Consider the following 21,130-nt stretch of genomic DNA (forward strand, 5'->3'; position numbering starts at 1 on the left):
TCTAAATACTCATCTATACAGTTCTATATGGAGAAGGCTACCTATTTCCTAACGTAATTGGGAGAGAGGCTATCCTGTTTAATTAAATGTTCTAGTCAATCGAGTCACATTCCATCCATACCCGTATAATCCATAAGCCACGACTCTGATTACAATAAACTGCAGGCAACTCACCAACTCAGCTGGTCATACATCACCATTGCTGTAAACACTGAAGATCGTGCAGGGATCAATCACCCTGCGATGCCACTTACCTGGGCACCAGGCGGCACCCTCGTATTTGTCAGGAACAGCTGCAGTAATCTCCTTGGCAGGAAGCTGGTGAGCCAGGCTTTGCTAACGTGGATCGAGCACACCATAGCAATTGCAAGGGCGGTAAAGATCAGTTCTGTTGAGCCAGACGAAAGAACACGTGCTAAATTTGACTAAGAAATACGTGCAGGCCATTAAAAATTGACTATCAGCCTAATCTGTTGCAATCCTTTGCTCTCACATACGTATTTGCTCTGTTTGAAATGCTTGGTTTTCAGACGTGCGTTGGGGAACGTTTTCTGCCCTGTGGCTAGGACTGCCACATCCCACAATGCAATGCCCGCGTTTTCCTGTCTCTATAAACATCCGTGGAGGGTCACAGCACACTGGGAGCCTCGGATGATGGGTTCCACTGTGCGGAGCGGAGACGCTGAGGCACGAGGCCGCATCTGCACGTTTCCCCGAGATCCCCTGAGCCAGTGCAGGGGGAGCCCGAGACAGAACACATCTGTGTCCTCCCTGCAACACATCTGTGTGCATCTGGAGTTTCGGGGCGTGTCGATGGCTTTTCACACGCGCCGTTAGAGTCCGAACAAGGGACCTTTGTAAGACCTGTATGTGCAGGTGGTTGCAGGGTGCATCCCGCTGGCCTGACACGCCTGAGAATGCGGAGCGCAAGAGGCTTCCCAACACCTTTCCCGAGGTTAGAATTCCGTCCGGTGAGAGATCCCTGGGTGGGAAATGTTTAAAGCGTTTCCCCTCCTTTTCCCTTCTCCCCCTTACAGATCTATGCAGTCCGCTCTGTCGTTCCCAACAAAAGCAACAACGAGATCGTCCTGGTGCTGCAGCAGTTCGACTTCAACGTGGACAAGGCAGTGCAGGCCTTCGTGGACGGTGAGTGCAGGCCCTGAACCGAGGGTGTCGGAGCTGAGTGTGCCCCGTGCTTCCGTACGGTTCTCCCTAAATGCATCGAATACCCATGCGTTACTGATGCTTTCTCATAAGAGCAGGCATTTTGGAAAACACACACACATACTCAATAAAAACACAATTTAACGTTCTTTCCGTCATTACTAGTAAAAAAAAAAAACAAAAAAAAAAACCAGTATAGGTGTTTTGTAAGTATTTTCAAAGGATTCCTATGGTGATGCTACTGATTCCGTTGCTACCAGTCAGTCATGTGTGTTACTAAACACGAGCTGCATTTGACGGTGTCCTCTGCCCGGAGGGGGCAGGACTCGCTCCGACCTGGGAAGTTGTCGCTCTACTTGGCTCTACGACTGCAGTCCTCGAATGCGATGCTTTAGTGTCCGAGGGGACTGATTTATTCTTTTATAACCTTGCTTTTTTATTTTGAATTTGCCTAATTAATTGGAATATCAGTTCATCTCATCTACTTCTAGAACAGTGGTTCTCAACCTTCCTAATGCCGCGACCCTTTAATACAGTTCCTCATGTTGTGGTGACCCCCAGTTTCATTGTTACAAATGGAACAAAATGAAAGCATAGTGATCAATCACAAAAACAATATGTAATTATAGATGTGTTTTCCGATGGTCTTAGGCGACCCCGGTGAAAGGGTCATTCGACCCCCAAAGGGGTTGTGACCCACAGGTTGAGAACCGCTGTTCTAGAACTTTTTTGCCTTTTTTTTTTTACTTGTTTTTTAGAAAGCCCATTGCCAACGATGTTATAGAACCTCAATCTCAAAATGTTTTATCCTGTAAATGTATAACCTACTGTTTTAGATTTCCTGTAAACTAGGAAACCCTCTTCTCCTAATCACATTAAATACGTTTCCTTGATGAACAGAGATCGCATGCCCACCCTTGGTTATCATAATGCCTCTGGTCCCGGGTCAGCGTCTGTTTTGTAAATATGGACTGGCTCGCCACAATCTGACGGATGAGGTCAGGGAAGACTTAGCGCATCTCTCAACCACATCCTATTTACACCGTATTTGTTAAGGGTAGTGTGACCTGCTCATTTTCCGAGGAATAGAATAATCGTCCGACGTTCCTACCAGTATATTTGCCTTTCAGACAAGGTCTTGGAACCAGGCAACAGGCTCGCATTCTGATGTCTGCAGCCAAGGTCTAAGGTCCTAATTGAATTTAAAAATGATTATCATTCAAAATAGACCTGCACGCAGACCCGCAGTGCACAGCTTCCCTGATCTTCCCTGATTCATGGACCAGCAGATAGAGAATCTGTAGTCATCAACAGCCAATATTAGAGAGGTATTTCGGGTCCAGGGCAATGTGTCTCAAGAAGAAAATGTTGGGCCTTGGCCAGTTTGACTCAGTGGATAGAGCATCGGCCTGCGGACTGAAGGGTCCTGGGTTCTGTTCTGGTCAAGGGCACATTCCCGGGTTGCCAGGCTCGATCCCCAGTAGGGAAGCGTGCAGGAAGCAGCCTTCAATGATTCTCTCTCATCACTGATGCTTCTATCTCTCCTTCCCTCTCCCTTCCTCTCTGAAATCAATATATATATTTAAATATATTAAAAAGAAAATGTTGGCGCCACACACATCCTGGCTCAGTCACCCTGTTCAGGTTTCCCCTGCCAGTGTCACTCGCATGGAAACGGAGCTTCAGGAAAGGGTCAGGGGGACGGTCCCCACCCCCGTTGGCTTATGGCCCCACAGCGAGAGTTCCATTACAGAGTGACCCTGAATAAGTGACGGACGCCCAGTAACTGATCACTGTCGGAGGTCCGAGCGTGTTTAAATAGAGCACCTTGCTTGTCCTTCCTGAAGTGTTGGCCTTGTCAGCGTCGAGGTCTCATTAAATAAAACCCTCATCGATCGCTGAGGAGCCTCGCGCCGTTGTGGCTGGGCACCAATCACACAGCTTGTTTAAAAGCCACTGAGGATCAAAAATATGTCAGCAACCACCTACGTGGCCTATTAACAGCGCTCCTTCCGAGTGGCCCAGGAAACCCCCAGCATTTTCAGGAGAATTAAACTTGAACAGTAACAGTTTCACCGTTCTCTGCAAACATGGTTATTTCTTCTTCAGAATTACTCTCCAGAAGCTCAGTTTTTAAAAACTGCAAGTAGAATGTATGTCAAAATATGGGAACCAGAGGAATAAATGAGTATTGCCACTGAAAGCTGGAAGCAGTTCACCTCCATCCCCTGCTTAAAAAGGACAGTATTTTGACATGTTTAAAGATAGTTCTTAGAAAACTGACGCTTATCTATGAGTGAGGACCACCCTCATGATTAGTAGCCGCCGCTGTGACTTACCCCGAAACCTAATGAAAGTGACTTCCTCCAGTTCTTCTACAGAGAAATACTGTGAAGCATTAATTCTTTGGGAAAATTAGAGGAAGGCCGGGCCTGTTAATAGAAAGTCTGAACTACAGGGCACTTTTCAGTGCACTGTTCTTATTTCAAGTGCATGTAACTCGAAAAGCCTGCGATGGGCGCTGACTCGGAAACTTGGAGTAGACGGGAATAATTAGCCCGTCCACGCATTAGTCACAGCAACGCCGCCTCCGCTTACCCGGCAGTGACAGCAGACTCCATAATTGGGACCCGGCTAATTTGAAATTTCTCACAAAGGCCAGGCTCAAGTTTATCTTTGTTTGGCCAACGCACTCCTTGCAGGGAACTATTACAGTGTAATGAGCTTGTGTGCGAATGCTTACTCTGTGAGAAGTAACTACTTAATATGAAAAAAGCTAATGTACTCATTACCAATAAGTTATTGCTGAAATTACCCCCCACACACACTACCCCGCTCAGCTGGAATGAGTGAAAGAACTTTGTTAGAACAGGTAGAAACATTTACTTGAGCAAAAGATAAATACATGCATGCATACATACATACATACATACATACATACATACATACAAAACAACAATGTCGTGTACCATACCAGGGTAGGCTTTTCCTCTGAGTCTGTGTGATTCCTCATGTGTGAGTGGCATTGACAGAACCTGGCAGTGCTGTCATTTGATGAACTTTTGTTTCAAAGTGGGCGCCTGGCAAAGACCACCCCTCCACCTTCCCCCCAGTGATGAGAGCAATGCTTTCGTCAGCTCATCTGGCCTCCTTATCACCCTGCAAGCCATGAACACAATAAAGGCAGGAAAAAAGAGTAGGAATGGCCAGACAAAAACCTATGATTCACATGGTTAATAATATTCAAAACCCCACCTTTGGTCCAGAAGATTAGAGGTATTTTGATTCATCTATCCAACAGAACAATTTTAATTCTACTTACGGCAGCGAAGCTAGCAGAAAATTCTCAAGATATATTTAATTTTCTCTAAGACAACATAATGACCAAAAAAAGTAAGCTTCATGTAGTAAGGCTTAATGTTTTGATAAAACCAAGATCATGCAGTGAATTAAATGAAAATCTAGAAGTAAAGCACGAAACTGGCATTTTTATTAAGGCAGGATGTATCAAAACAAATGAAAAAGCCGGGGGCTGGGGGGAGGGGGGATTGCTACCAAGATGAAAAGACCGAGATGAATTTTGTGTGGTGTTTTATTATGTGAATACGCATTAAAGATCCTTTGTCTTTGTCTAGGCAGTGCAATTCAAGTTCTAAAAGAATGGAATATGACAGGAAAAAAGAAGGTAAGATTAATATTGATTGTAAATTAGTAGCATCTTCAATCAAAACTTTTATTGTTGTTATCATTTTAACAAGGCTGCCCATGTTACGCTTCTTTCAAATATGATAATATGTGCACCCAGAAAGCTTGCAAATCCATGGCTCTCTTCAGTTCCCAGCCGCCCTCCCCACGAAGGCCCCTGTTTTCTGCTCGGTGTTCCAGCCGCCAGGTGTGCTTCAGAAGTGCCCGGGGTTTTCTTTTTAAGGATTAAGGGGAGCCTCGCCTGAGAACTCAAAAGATTCAAGACATTAACTTGCCTGAACAGGTCCTGTGGCACAGAGAAGATTAGGAGTGTTTCAAGGACACTTGGAAACGCTCTAAATATATTTTCACATGTTTTTCCAACTGCAAGAATCTATCCAAAGCTGCGCTGAGATACCTTTTTGCTGAGTTCTAAGCTAGGTTTTCTTAAGAGAGAAAGAAAATACTTTAAAATCAGAGTAAGGGGCCTGTTTTTTCCTTTTTGAGAACTCTGGCAGACTCCTCCTGGAAAACAGAGGGGAGATTTTAATCGGCCACCTTTTACATTACTTTGCCTTCTTGTCTAGTCCGTAAGAGTGACTTGTGAACACGCGGAGGTGTGCATGCACACACTGGCCTCTATCTCCAGCTCGCCTTCCTCATCTTGTGAGCATGCTCACTCGCTCCCGGTCCTGCGCCTATAACCTCTTCATGGCCTTTACAAAAAGTCTGCTCTTTTCTTTTTTAAAAATAAATCTTTATTATTAAAAGTATTATATCTGTCCCCTTTTTTCCTCCATTGATCCCTTCTAGCCTGCCCCCGCCCCCCCCCCCCCACCTCCCTCCCCAGGCCTTCATCACCCTATTGTCTGTGTCCCTGGGTTATGCATATATGCATACAAGTTCTTTGGTTGATCACAAGTCTGCTCTTTTCAAAGTCACTGCCCTGCCATTGCCACTGTTTGCCAGCGGGGCCTGAGTTCTGGGCATCCCAGGAGATAAACCCCAGTCTGTCCTGCTCCCTGAGGGGCAGTCACAGGCCTGCAAGCCAGGTTTTCACCAAAACGAACAAGCAAGCAGCATTACTTCCATACAATCCGAGATCAGGGCCATTATCCTGGCCCCTTTTTCTCTTCCTGGTTTCATGTAGACTAGGAAGAATTATGAGCTTTTTCCCTAGTCTTTGTGAGCCACCATCTTTGACAGTCTCCGCTTATCTTTAATCATAGCTCCCTGGGCATTTGTGGGAGATGAAGATGATTCACAGGCGACTGAAAGGCGGTATTTACTCTTCATGGAAATTTTCAGAAGTGTGGTTTGGGTATGAATTTCTCTGATGTGAGAAAAGGAGCAGACAGCAGCTGCAGACCCAACTCATTACCAAGCCTCCCTCTTAGAGGTTGGGTGGGACCGTGGGAAAATGGTCTGCCCGGCCTACTAGCTGTGGGGCTCCCGTGGGAACTGGGACCTGGTGCCGCGGGCCTTGGCCGCCACCCAGTGAATGAATGAATGTGCCCCCTCACTTCTCTAGGGGAGCGCTTTCTTGGAGGCATGGTCGTGGTTTCAAAGGAAAAGAACGGGAGTAGGGAGGAGAATTCAGGAGAGAAAGCTGCTCTTTTTATTCCTTTTCCAAATGTGTAGAACAAAGCCAGCTGAGGTTCAGCTGGTGCCCACTGATGCAGCAGGCAGACAGGCCGGGTCCTGATGGGTCGGCATCCGTTCTGATTGGCTGAGGCCTGTACCACACTGAAGGTTAAGAACAGTGAATATTCCTCGGTACAAAACCAAAGCAGTAAAGCATATAACATAATTAGGCACAACATCTCAGTATGCTGACCATTAGGACATTTTAGGAGAGACAGGAAAACTCTCATATTGTAATAATTCAGGCCTGAAAGATTTCGGTTGACTGAAGTGCAGGGTAGGGGAACCTTGTAAAGTGGGTCAGCTACAGCTACAGCCGAGCGGTCCCGGGGCCCACTGCTCAGTCCAAACCCAGATGGACTGGGTCCATTTGGCCTTACTTAGTAGCCATTGCCTGCTCCGGCTTAAATATTCGTGGGGATGATTTGGGGTCCTGGGGCTGCCTGGAACCTCCCAGCAGTGGTAGCAAACAGGACCTCTGGTGGGCTGGTGCCTATTTCACAGACCCAAGGAGGACTTTGGGGATCTGCTGTTCACATCCTCATCTTGCAAGGACTTGCCTGCCTTTTTCGTGTCAGTCTGTCCCTCAACATCCTCTCCTCCCCAGAGGATCAAACCTTCGTGTCCTCCTCGCCTCCCACCCTCATCGCCTCTGTAAGAAAGGAGAGCCATTCTCCAGGGCGCCATGGCCGATTCCAGTTCTCTCAGGGCACAGTCACAGGCTCCCTGTTACCGCATGTGGTGTCTCGATTCGCTCAAGTCTGCCAGTGTCTAAGCCATCCCTGCGATGGTTCCCTTTCAGAGGAAGCTTTTTGTTTACAATGTTTATGAAATGAAGGTTGATACAACTTCTTGTGAGAAAGAAGATATTTACTTACATTAAGTTGGGTGGTTAATAAAGATGTGTTTTCACCCGTTCTATCAGAAGAGCCAGGAAATTATATATATTTAATAAATAATAAGACAAGAATAAACTCTGTGTTTCACATACAACTGTAAACCTACTTTTGCCCCATCTTGTGTTTATGTGTGTATGTATATATATTTGTGTGTGTGTGTGTATATATATACACACACATATATATGTATGTATATATCATCTTATATAAAACTAGAGGCCCGATGCACGAAATCCGCGCCTCTGTCTTGGCCCCCACCCACTGCGGCTGTGTCCAGAAGGAAGGATGTCAGGAAGGACGTCTGGTCTAATTAGCATATTATGCTTTTATTATTATAGATATGTTATTTTGGTCTCTTGGGTTCATCTTATAATTCAAGGATCTGAGCTAAAATCATATTATCTTCTCATTCTAGAACAATAAACGAAAAAGAAGCAAGTCCAAGCAGCATCAAGGCAACAAAGATGCTAAAGACAAGGCCGAGAGGCCGGAAGCAGGGCCGCCACTCCCACCGCAGGCCCAGAATGGCCACAGCGGCAGCTGCGAGAAGGATAGCTCGTCTACCGACTCCGCCAGCGAGAAGCCAGCCCTCCTCCCTCGGGAGAAGAAGATCTCGATACTCGAGGAGCCCCCCAAGGCTCTCCGTGGGGTCTCAGGTCAGTCATTGTTAAGTCAAGTTGCTTAGGAAGACGTGGAAGGAAGGGATGCAGAGGGAACCTACTGGCCCAGTCCTGGCTGCTGTTGGAGGGGAAAGGATGGGCTCGGTGCACACGGTTCAGGCTTCCTGGGAAGGGGAGGGGAGGGAGGACTGTCAGGGACCAAAGAACAAATGCTCAGTCCAGCCCTGCACTGAGTCAAAGGATTATCTTTTCTCAAAAACTCCAGTCTGGTCTGTATTAGGATCATTAGGAAAGTGGAAATTCCAAGTTTAAAGACATTTTCTCTCTAGACACCTTTGCTGGGATAAGGGAGGGATAATTGGTGACAAAAGAAAATGTTATTTAAAGGTAGTATTTTCTATGATGTGACAGAACATAATCTTCCAGGGTGTTAGAATCTGGAATGTTAATTATTTGGGCTAAAGCTATATGTTAACTAATCTACAAAGGCTACTTCTCAATCAGCTGCATGGCCTTGGGTACATCATTTCATCTCCACTCTCCCATTTCCTTGCTGTCTCTACTAGAACGTACTAGATCAGTGGTCCTCAATACCACCTGACCCAATGCTTCATTTTTACAACAAATCCTAGACTAAACTTCATAGGTAATGTAATCTATCTAGAATTCCAATAAAGTAACACATATAAGAGTTCAGGAACAACTAAAATAGAGGCCTAAGAAAATGGCCAGATGTTCACACCTGCGGATAATGAATCACTTTGCCCTAAAAGAAGCGAGACATGACTGGATATTGTGGACACCGTTTCTCTGTATTTGACATGTGAGTTGAGAGCTAAGTACGTGTTTTTGTAGGCAGACCTGGAAGTGAATGCAGCTGCTATACATGCAGTTGTCAATTCAAATACCGCAACTACTGGTGTGGTTGGCCATGTGATTTTCTAAATGGTGAGATTCTCTTGGTAAAGTTCTGAACATCATAAAGTACAATCTTTTCTTAATTTACACAGCAGCAGAAGCCTGTGAATCCAAGTAAAACAGTGCAGAAAAAATACCTTGGGTTTATGTGTAAAGTGACTAGAAGGGCATGAGAAAGTTCAGGACACAAGGCAATTCTTTGTTGTGCAAGACTGTTGTGATTGTAAGTCGACCTATATCCCCAAACCCCCAGGCATCATTTTGTTCAGTTTTAAAAATATCCTGATTAGAGAAAAAAAAAATATCCTGTCACTTTTTCAAAATGCCTCCTAAGAGGTGGTGAGATCCAAGACACTAATTTATTCCCAAAGTCCTACTAGTTATAAAACCCTGAGTCTGTTGCATCAGCAACTTTTTCAGCTCCTCTTACATGCAAAGAGGTGCGCTGGGAAGGGTGTGGTGTGGTCCAGGCCCTGGGGGAACCCCACTCTGATCTCTTTAAAGAGAAGGTCGTGCGAACACTGATGAGTTGATGGTTTGGGAAGAGAAGAGCCACATCCGACTGAGCGACGCAGGGGATGTCGTGGGAGCAGTGGGCACTGAAGGACCCATCGACGCGAGGCGGCGGAGAGGACTCGGAGGGTCAGGAAACAGTAGGGAGAACCTGACTCAACACCCACCTGCTATATACGATGCGGCACTGTCCTCTGATAAACCCGAGATGAACTGGACAGGGGCCCTGCCCAGGAAGCGTTCAGTCGGCAGAAGAGCCACGTGCCACGCCAGGGGTGCAGTGAGGCAGCATGAAGTAACCGACACGCTCTACAGCACATAGCAAGTGTTCCGATGGTCACTAAGCTCTACTTTTCTCCCATAAACACGTTACCTAACAACTCCGTTCCTAGGGCTGGAGTTGGGGTAATCCTGACCACGCCATGATTTCTGAAAGCCAGCCAAACAGCGGCAAAGACAACCTATTTCCATGTAGAATCTGGATTTTCCAGGAATTTTTTAAATTCCGTGGTTAACGATGCCTACCCTTTTGAGAATGTTTTGATTTATAGTCAGGGCAGGAGAAAGAAATTAAATAATCGAGTGGCAGATTCCCAACTTTGCTTGTTATTGCTTTCACATGAATTACTTTCAAAATCTAATTACTCAAGTTGCTGCTTCGATATCAATCATAGACTAAAAGCCTAGCACATACATTTGTTCATTTACTGATAATTTATACCTTCTCCCTAAAACAATTTCGGTAACTCTATCAAGTATACGACGTTAGAGCAAATGCAATATTGAAGAGCTCCCTTCACCGTGGAGAGCTGCCTTGAAAGTTAAGTGCCCACTGGAGTTCTCTGTCCAAGGGATTCCGTAAACCTACCGGGAACTTCCTGTGAAGAAGTCTTTCCTACACAAAGAACCATCCCAGTGTCCCTTCAGTTGTGTGAGTTTAGTGCGAAGGCATTGGGGTATGTCAGCATTATATATTTTTTAAATATATTTTTATTGATTTCAGAGAAGGGAGAGGGAGAGATAGAAACATCAATGGTGAGATAGAATCATTGATACGCTGCCTCCTGCACACCGCACACTGGGGATCAAGCCCACAACCCGGGCATGTGCCTTGACTGGGAATGGAACCATGACCTCCTGGTTCATAGGGCTATTTTAATGTTATTGGTTCATTATAAATCTATGTCTCGTGTAATTTTTTCTGTTAAACAATAAACAATGGTAATGGACGGTTATTAGATGATTTTGCAAAAGGAAGTGACCCCTGGTTGACCATTAACTTCATTAGTAACTCACTTACTAAAACCATACATTTTTAAATGAGTTTGTAATTAGTTTTTTAAATGGGTGTGTAATTAGATTTTTCTTCCCCAAAATAATGAAGATTCTCGGAAGTTGATGCCAAGTCTGTCAGATGACTTTAAAATGTTTGTCCAATCTGCTGGCAATCCACAGACCTCGAACCGCTATTTCACAAGCGAGTGTTAGGTCCTGGACATTCTGCCCTCTATTTTCAGTAGACCCTTGGAACCAGAGAGGATGGGAGCGATCCTTTAATCTCACGCCCTCATTTTATAGCTCAGGAAACCAAGGCCCCCCAAGTTAAGAAGCTGAGACGATAACCTGGGGTTACCCTGGGGTAACTCTCTTTAGTTTGCAAACACCTAACACAAATTCATATACTTTTATGCATGCATTGGAGAGCTATTGCTAAAGCCTGGGCTTCCTAACTCCTAAATGATGCATAACTGAAAAATGATATTGTGTGTTCAAGTCAATTGTCCTTTACCCTCTTCTATCTCCCCATTTACCCTTTTTACTCTCTTCTATCTTCCCCCACCTGCCTTACCCTCTGGTAATCACCATACTGTTGTCTGTGTCATTGAGGTGTTTTTTCTTAATCCCTTCACCCTTTTCACACAGTCCCCCAACTCCCTCTCTGACAGCTGTCAGTCTGTTCTCTGTACCTATTAGTCTGTTTCTATTTTGCTAGTTTATTTTGTTTATTAGATTCCACATATAAGTGAAATCATATGGAACTTGTCCTTCTCTGACGGATTTCTTTTACTTAGCATAATGCTCTCCAGGTCCGTGCACGCTGTCGCAAAATAAGTGATGGTGGGAGAAGACTTGACTTGGGGTGGTGAACACACAATACAATATACAGATGATGTGTTATAGAATTATACACCTGAAACCTATGTAATTTTATTAACTGCTGTCACCCCCAATAAATTCAATAAACAAATATAGAAAGGAAGGGAGGAAGGGAGGGAGGGAGGAAGGGAGGGAGGGAGGGAGGGAGGGAGGAAGGAAGGAAGGAAGGAAGGAAGGAAGGAAGGAAGGAAGGAAGGAAGGAAGGAAGGAAGGAAGGAAGGGCAAGTAGGGGGAAAGTCATCATAACAAAGCCGTATAATGATAGTCTGTACTTGAGTGGTTTCGAAGTATAAGCCTAAAAGAAATCTCCATTCTGCTAGCGGGGAGCATTTCTCAAGCTTTCCATTAGTGAAACTGGCTCAATCCCGCCTGCCCGGAGTGCCCAGCTGGGCAGCAGGCTGTGAACATGCCCAGCAGGTGTTTTATCTTTTTATAACACCTTGACATTCAAGATCTCTCTTTTTAAAAGTTTTCAACAGAATTGTTTTCTGGGAGGTGGCGTCAGATTAAGAGATATACAGGTGGCTGGGGGGGTGTTAGTGTGACTTCCTACGTGAAAAATACCGCCCAGGGCATCATCATTCAGGCTGTAAATATAGCGCTGTCGAGTGGGACAGCGCTGCCCGTCAGCAGATAGCTCAGGCGTTTGGGAGTTTGGTTTAAACTTAGTACAGAATGACTACTTTAAGCCTTGGAGTACTTTTTTCTGGGCTTCAGAATTTTTAATAACAGCGCAACTGAGATCTTTTACATAATGCAATCAAGATTCTTCCTGCATCCAAGTACAAAGTCGGACAAAGGGCAGATCAAGATTTACTTTTACCAAAAGCAGTGCCAAGGATCATTTTTATTTCTAAGGCCCCATTTAAAGCACATGATGGTGTTAGGGTCCAATTTTCCCAAATGTTCTTCCTGGTCTATTTTCCTTAAGGCTTAGATTCTTCACTTGTTTGTGGGGTGGTTTGATTTATATACTAAGTTAATCATTATCAAACGAAGTGCTTTGCTGAAATTATGTGTATGGGAGGCTATGAAACCATTTTAACACAATTGGTTAAAATAATTATTTTAGAAGTACTCTATATTCAATACATTTCTTAAGGTTAGATTCGAATTTTATGTATACATCTTTCAGTCTACTTAGAAGTACATAAAGCTTTCACTAAAAAGTAAAAACTAAAGAGAAAATATGTGTTTACAGAAACTTTGAAATCTGAACACATACATGGCTGTACATATATTATGAAAGTCTTTGAATCCAAGTTCATATATTTCTCCCCAGAGGAATATTTGTTTTCTTTGGTGATGTTAACAAAAAACAACAGCCACCATTTACGTTTTGCTGTGTAAAATAAATCAAGTTAAGAACAAATTAAATTACACAAGTTTTAGTAACTAGAAAATTGAAAGTCCTCAGTATTGAAGAGTTAATTCTGAGAACAATTGCATGCATGTACAGCTGAGTGTAAATGGGTACCAATTGACTGGAAAATAATTCAGCAATGCATATCAATAACTTTTTTAAGAAAATAAAAGCATGAATTTATATCTTCTTCATCACAAACTGCACTGACTTTTTGGATGTAGAAATCTACAATAGTGAAGAAAAAAGGAAAGGTGGGCCCGGGTTAATAGAAGAGGACAAGGAGATGGAAGAGGATTGACAAATGAAGCTACAGCACAGAATTATGAGGGAGCTTGGGCAGGGAGGAGTATGACTGTCCAGCAGAAAACGGAGAAGCTCTGGATTGAGGGTCAGCAGATAGGATGGAGGGCCAGCTTGAGCAGAGGTATAAAACAGGGCAATTGAAGGTATTTTAAGAAACAATCCACTATCTCCATACAATCTCTCCTACTCCAGCTTGTTCTATAAAATGCCTAATATTTACCTTCAAGACAAAAAAAAAAAAAAAATATATATATATATATATATATATATATATATATATATCTATCTATCTATCAGGGGAAGAAAATGGAACATGACCTAGTATTTTAATGACCTATTAGAACAAAATCAAACTATCTTGAGGAAAGTAACAAAATCCAACATTTCTCAATGTGTCATCCACAATGTTCAATACCCAGTTTTAAAAATTACTATTCATGGGCCCTGGCTGGTGTGGCTCAGCTGGTTAGAGTGTCATCCTGTACACCAAAAGGTGGGGGTTTGATCCCCAGTCAGGGTGCATGCAGGAGCAACCAATTGGTGTTCCTCTCACATCAATGTTTCTTTCTCTTCCTTCCTCTTGCTAAAAATCAATATTTTTTTAAAAAAAAAAATTACTTTATGTGGGAAGAAGCAAGAAAATTTGACTTATAATAAAGAGAAAAGTTAATCACAGAAACAGATCCATAGATAACCCAGCTATTTTAGTCAGACAAGTTTTATAAATATGCCAAAAAAATTACAGAAAAAAAGGAGATGGATATAAAGGGTGAAGAGAAGGAGACTTTCAGGAGAGAAAGGAATATTGAAATGGAAATCCTAGAACTAAAAAGTACAATATCAGGCCCTGGCTGATTTGGCTCAGTGGATAGCGTGTCGGCCTGTGGACTGAAGGGCCCCAGGTTTGCTTCCGGTCCAGGGTACCTGTTCAGGTTGTGGGCTTGATACCCAGTAGGGGGCATGCAGGAGGCAGCCAGTCAATGATTCTCTCTCATTATTGATGTTTCTATCTCTTTCTCCCTCTCCCTTCTGCTCTGAAATCAATAAAGATAAGTTTAAAAAAAAAGTACAATATCTGAAAAAAAATCTTTTAAGTCATCAGATGTACTTGACAGCAATTTAGACAATGAAGAAGAAAGGAGCAGTGAACTTTAGGACAAGTCAAAAGAAGCTATCCAAACTGAAGAACAGAGAGAAAAGATTTTTAGAAGAGAGAAACCAGAAGAATGGGATACTTCTCAACACATTTAATGAGGCCAACATAACCTTATCAAAACCTGGCAAAGTCATTACAAGAAAAATTACAGAATGATACTGGTCATGAATAAAGAAGCAAAATTCTCAACAAAATATTAGAAAATTGAAGTACAATTTTATATTTATATTTATTATATTTATAGTACATCATGAACAAGTGTGCTTTTTCTCAAGGATGTAACATTGACTTAACATTTAAAAACCAATCAATGTGTCTTACTATATTATCAAAATAAAGGAGAACAAAAGGATTATCTCGAAGCAAAATAAAATCACTTGACAAAATAAAAACTCCCAGCAAATTACAAATATAAGAGAACTTACTGATAAACGTGAAAAATCTACAGCTAATATCATAATAATAAAATATTGAATGCAATTTCCCTAAGATCAAAATCAATGCAAGGATGATGATTCTACATTGTACTAGCATTCTTAGCCAGTCCAACAGGGCAAGATTGGGAAGAAAAGTCAAACTTCATTTGCAGATGTCATTATTGCCTATCTAGAAAATTTTAAGACAAATACAAAAAATAGAAATACTAGTATCTACATTTAAAAAATAAAAAGAAACAGGTGAATTAAATTGGATAACATATTTTGTCTAACTTAATGTACCCAAAATATTATCATTTTGACCTGTGATCAGTTTTTTTAAGTTATCAAAGATATTTTTCTGTACTGAGTCTTCAAGTTTTAGTGCGTATTTTACACTTACTAGCACATCTCAGTTCAGACCAGCCACATTTTATGTGTTCAGCAGTCACCTGTGCTGGTGGCTACCTTATTAGACAGTATTATGAGTCAGCTCTGAATCAGCTACAGTCTATTGAAATTTGCAAGTGGATTCCAGAAAGTCAGAGAATTGGTGCTACTTCTGGCCTGTAATGTTAGAGGAAAACCTCTACATCCAGGAGAGAACTCCCATTTATCCCAATTGTTAGAAATATCAGGATTTGTGGTCAAGATGCACCTAATTCTGTTATAGCTGAATAAGTCTCTACCAGTTTTCATCTGAAAGAACTTCATTACTACATTTGGAAACAGACCTGTATAGCCAATGTGCAAGCAGTACTCTATTCCAGTAGTCCTGAGTATCTGAGAACTTCAGATCGTCCCAATGTTCAGTGATCCCACCCATACTGAGACAGTTTTCCAGGACCCTCCTCCAAAAAAAAAAAAAAATACTGCTACTCAAATTTCTCAATAAATGTATGTTGGGTGGATGGTGAAATGAGCCATTGTCCGCATATCAGTTCTCTGACACACAAACAGTATTTTCAGCTCTAGGTTAATGAGCCTGTGCTCATTTGCAAGCTTGCCTTAAGCTTAAAATCTTTTGCATTCAACTGAATAATTTTTTTCCCTTCAGTTGTTATTTCCATCAGGCTATCATAAAAAAACCCTTATTTTTAAGAACAAGACTAGTTTACTATACTGTTCACATTAGGATATATATCAGGTTCTCAATTTATAATATTTCTTTGAGGCTGAATCTTTAGAGAGGGAAGGAGTTGGAACCAGCCTGTACTTAATCACCGTGTTAACAAAACAGTTACAGGCTCATCAAAAAATTAGCTTTTTTATAAAAAAATTAGTTTTTCATCTTTCAGAGCAGATCTCCTCCAGGTGGGTGGTGCCGCCCATCTTCACCCCAACAGAATCACCTGCGGGTAGAATCCCGGGCCCCTGCTGAATCGGAACCCCTGGGGTTCTCGTGAGCACGCAAGTTTGACAAGCACTGCCCTCAGTGGGCTTCCACTTCAGTGTAACTGCGGCCCCCTCAGAACCCTTCCGGGTGAGAAAACTACCGCAGGCGACTACCTGATTGATGGTCAGTGTCTTGCCCAGGGTCATCCTGCAAGTGATTCCCAGAGCAATACACCCACCCAGGTCCTTCTAAAGTATGAGTTTCTTTCCATTTCTGGTACATCCTCTAATCTTCTGGGGATGCTATTAACTGTTTCATTGCTGGAGGAAATGCTGTCTTCAGTACTTAATTACTATGTTTACTAGCTTTGTTGCACGTTTCCTTGTGAACTGTAATTTCCCTTTAGGTACATTTTAAAGAGTACTCACTATTCAGCCCATCGAGCATATGTTGTGCTTTCTTGATATGGAAGTTATGAATGATGGATTCAACTTCACACGTCTCATAAGTCTAAAGTCAAGGGCTAATGTCTAAAGTCAAGCGGACTAGGACCCAGATCAGATTCTTTTGCACTTTCCGGTGCTGCCTCTAGGTTTGTGACAGTGTCAGGAAACCTGGTTTTTATTTTTTGGTGGTTTTTTTTTTCTTTTTTCTTTTTCCTATGAAATCATTTAATTCAGTCAGTTTTACAGATAGCTATTGAGCCAGACACAAGTACTGGGGCTTCAAAAATGTGTCATATTTTAGTATTTGCCTTCAAGGACGTCACAGCCTCTTCAAGGCAAAGGCAAGGGCAGACATGTAAGTACTGTGTTCAAACACCGCACGCTAAGTTTTTACGAGGCCCTGTGGGAGTCGAGAAGGGAGGCGGGGTGACTATCTGAAAGGGGGCTGGGCTTCGCTGAGATGATGATGTTTTCTGTGTGAGTGTGAACCCTAGTCGGCCAGAAAAGTGAGGTCCTTCCTACAGGGCCATCGGGCCCTAGGGAAGATCAGAACATGGGTCTCGGGGATCCCAACCTGCACTCTCCCCATGACACCCAGCTCTCCCCAAGAACCTGGCCTTCAAAAGCACACTGGCTCCCCCTTTTTCCACCCCCAGAGCTCTCTCTGATTGTAAGATGTTAAGGGTGATCCATTTCCTTTTCAGGCCACTAAGGTGCCGTTTAATTCACTCCAGCAATAACTAAATGGGAGCCTACCTTTAAAAGATGCCGAAAGCAACGTGCTGCTAATTTATGGCAGCAACTATCAGAGCTCCAGAGAGCATCGGACGCCCTGGCTTTTAAATATAGTTGAGATATTACGATGATGTTTCCTGATTTAGTCCCCCCGTAAATTAGATGAAATGATTGTAATACCTGTTGTCACTTCATTCTTGCCCTCTCTCCAATCACTCTCCCGCCTTCATTAATTCAGAATAAAATACCACGAGACATTGATGTAGCTCTTAGAGACAGGAGGACTGCATTTTATAGCCTCGATATGAAATCATAACTCAGAGACATCTAAGCCTTTACTGAATGAGAAAAACAAACAAGCAACCTCCTGATCTTCTCATGTATCCATGGGAGCCTCCGAATAACTTTTCTGGGTGAGGAAACTAAGGCTCAGAGATGGTAAGTGGCTGCCCAGGTCACCCTGCGGGTAATTACCAGAGCCAAAACGCCCCCCGGGGCTTCTGACTCCAAGTACAACGTTCTTTCTATTTCTAGTATATTCTCTAATCTTCTGGGGACTCTGCTAAAACAGTCTTTTGACTGTTTGCAATGAAAGGCATTATTGTCAGCATGGAAACAAACCAAAAATAAATCGTAGCCTCCCCCCATCACCTTATCATCCATGTTTCCAGTTGATCCCGCCACAGTCATTATTTGGTGTTTTCTTACAGAAGGCAACAGACCACTGCAACAGAAACTGTCCTTAGATGGGAACCCCAAACCTATACCCGGAACACCCGAGAGGTCAGATGGCCTGCAGTGGTCAGCTGAGCAGCCTTGTAACCCAAGCAAGCCTCATGCAAAAACTCCTGTTAATTCCAATGCCCCCGCAGCTCATCTTGAAATAAAGCCAGATGAGCTGGCAAAGAAAAGAGGTAAAGTGGTTTCTTTTGCACCAATGATTCAACGTCTTTGACACACAGAGAAAAGCGCCAGGGTGACAGGATGGTCCCAGAGATGCTGCTTCGTGGAAGGGAGATGCACCTGAAATTGCGTTTCTTTCTGTGACCCACACACACTGCGAGGCAGATGTGATTCCGCCCATGTCAGTCAAAGGGCGTAAATGGAATTACATCCCTCTTCTCTGCCTCCCTGAGACCATTCCTCCCTTTGTGGTTATGGATAAATTTGCAGATACTTTCTGCCCTGCTGTCTCATGAAGCAGATGTTAGTGCCAGATCCTTTACACTTAACTGGTATTCAAAATGAAAGGGGCTAAATCACTTCCTTCTGACTCCCAGAAGATTAAATAATATTCTTCTCATCCAGCCTCAGTTAGATCTGATTTCCTTGGCTTTGGTTTGATGTGCTTTCTCACTTTTCTTGAGGGAGATTGCTTTCTTCCAAGAAATATGCCCTTGTTGGGATACGTACAATTTGCCGGTTTGTTTTGCACTATCTGTCAGCCCTGGTGACGGTTTCAGGAAATCGGGCAAGATTGGCACCCACGGAGCCGCTTAAGTGCTGCTGTAATTACAGGCCTGGCCCGCACTGACGGGGCCCGGGCCAGCGTGCCTGGCACCGCTGCTCTGGCCTCTCTCGCTGTTTGTACCTCTCCCAGCCTCTAAGTCATTTCCTCCTGAAAAGCCCGCAGGCGTAGCCACGCAGAGCGCAGAGCGGTGTTCACAGTGAGAATCCGAACCTGACAGCAGCACAGACAGTCTCTAGACCAGCGGTTCTCAACCTGTGGGTCCCTACCCCTTTGGGGGTCAAACGACCCTTTCACAGGGGTCGCCTAAGACCATCGGAAAACACATATATAATTACATATTGTTTTTGTGATTAATCACTATGCTTTAATTATGTTCAATTTGTAACAATGAAATTGGGGGTCACCACAGCATGAGGAACTGTATTAAAGGGTCGCGGCATTAGGAAGGTTGAGAACCGCTGCTCTAGACACATCCCACTCCAAGAAACTGCCATGTGTAATGGAACATACATGATCAGGACATTTCCGAAGAGCAGAGGAGACACATGTGCCCAGAATGGCCCAGTCAGAGGACCCACTAGTGGAATCTCAGCAGTCTCCCTACAAACCACCCGCTCTCGGTTCTTAAATCCCCAGGTTACAAACAACCTCTTCGCAGAACTTTTTTATTTTTTTTCATTGAGAAACAAAAAAAAATATCTTTTCGTTGGTAGGGGGTGGTGTTGGTGGTACGTTAGTTCGATTTTGTTGTTATTGTTCAGCTCACAAAGATAAAGTGCTCAAATTAAAAAACAAACATTTTTTTTCTTGACATTCATTTTAGGCCCAAATATTGAGAAGTCGGTGAAGGACTTGCAACGCTGCACCGTGTCTCTAACCAGGTACCGCGTGATGATCAAGGAGGAGGTGGACAGCTCGGTGAAGAAGATCAAGGCCGCCTTTGCTGAGCTGCACAACTGGTGAGTCAGCGGCCGGGAACCTGCACCCAGGGCTGTTTCTGTAGGTAGAGCCCCGGAAGGAGAAGGCTGTTTATCTAATATACAAACAGCCCAGGGCCACTCTTCAGCAGGGTTTTTTTTAAGCCCTGCAGGCAGAGGCATGTGTCTTGGGAAGGAAAAGAGGAGAACGTGTTTGAATAAAAAGAAACCTGATGCACCTAATTCACTGGCGTTTGAGGTTGGCCCGGAAGTGGAAGTGCGTGGATGAGGTAGAGCACAACAAAGAACAAAACCTCAACCAGTGGCATTTTTGACAAATCTCTGGAAAGCCAGTAGCACGCATGCTGCTAAGAAAAGTCTTTTCCAGCCTCGTCCTTTTAAAAGGACAACTCTCTGAACAAAACTCAGAAGCATCCTATGCAAGCAGAGTGAGAGGCCCGCCCTGGGGGCTCTGAGACTGGAATTAAATGGGGCGCCGTGTGGGGTTGCCCTGCCTTGCTCTGCAGCGGGTTTGTTGGGAGACACTGCTTTGAGTCCTGCACTGTAGCTCGTGTCCACAGTTGGAAGGAAGTATCTGTTGGAAAAGGTTGGGTTTTTATCAGGAAGAAAATCTTCTCAGTGGGTCAGCCAGAACCCTTCCAGTTTTGAGTGACCCAAGTCACACTAGTTAAAGACAAATAGAATTTATTGGCCAATGTACATGAAAACACCAGGAGATTCCTTTAGGCCAGTGGTCGGCCAACAGTGGCTCGGAAGCCACATGCGGCTCTTTGGCCCTTGAGTGTGGCTCTTCCACAAAATACCGACTTTGGCGTGTGGGCCACGAAGTTTCAATTGCACTGTACATGCGCGCCCACACGTGGTATTTTGTGGAAGAGCCACACTCAAGGGGCCAAAGAGCCGCATGTGGCTCGAGAGCCGCCATTTGCTGACCACTGCTTTAGGCAAATTTGGTTCTAAGCCCAAATCATGTTGTTTCTGTCTGTACCCCTCCCTCCCTCTTCTCCTCCCTCTGCCTCTCCTTTCCTCTCTCGCTGTCTCCCACAACCTCCTGGTTCTGCTTATTCTTGGCTTCCTTCTCAGGCATGATCTCTCCATGGAGCAGCTTCTGGTCACATCTTCTGCATATTTTTTCTATTCCAAGTCCTTTTTTTGGCCTCTGGTGTGCTTTTTAGCTAGTGGTTGAGTTGTGTAAAACTAAGGATTAATTACACTTAACAATAACCTAATAAATCCTTGAATTTTAAACTATCAGCTACATATAATACAAGATCCCAAGGTAATCTATAATAATAAATGGTAATATGCTAATTAGACCAGACATCATTACGGACATCCTTCCAGACGGAGCTGGAGCCAGAGGG

General features: G+C 43.6%; 1 protein-coding gene across 6 annotated transcripts in view; it reads left to right on the plus strand.

Moving 5' to 3' along the window:
• The window catches only part of SPATS2L (spermatogenesis associated serine rich 2 like), a 146,112-nt gene that overhangs the window by 96,794 nt on the left and 28,188 nt on the right, over positions 1-21,130 (plus strand). For 5 of the 6 annotated variants that reach the window (XM_036319015.1, XM_036319014.1, XM_036319013.1 and 2 more), the window contains 5 exons: positions 1,038-1,146; positions 4,800-4,849; positions 7,807-8,047; positions 18,068-18,271; positions 19,652-19,787. In XM_036319015.1, the coding sequence (XP_036174908.1) occupies positions 1,038-1,146; positions 4,800-4,849; positions 7,807-8,047; positions 18,068-18,271; positions 19,652-19,787 (740 nt within the window). The remainder of the gene's footprint in view (positions 1-1,037; positions 1,147-4,799; positions 4,850-7,806; positions 8,048-18,067; positions 18,272-19,651; positions 19,788-21,130) is intronic. The other variant, XM_036319018.1, reaches the window with a different exon arrangement.

This window comes from Myotis myotis, unplaced genomic scaffold (assembly GCF_014108235.1).
Source record: "Myotis myotis isolate mMyoMyo1 unplaced genomic scaffold, mMyoMyo1.p scaffold_m19_p_8, whole genome shotgun sequence".
NCBI classification, from domain to species: Eukaryota; Metazoa; Chordata; class Mammalia; order Chiroptera; family Vespertilionidae; genus Myotis; species Myotis myotis.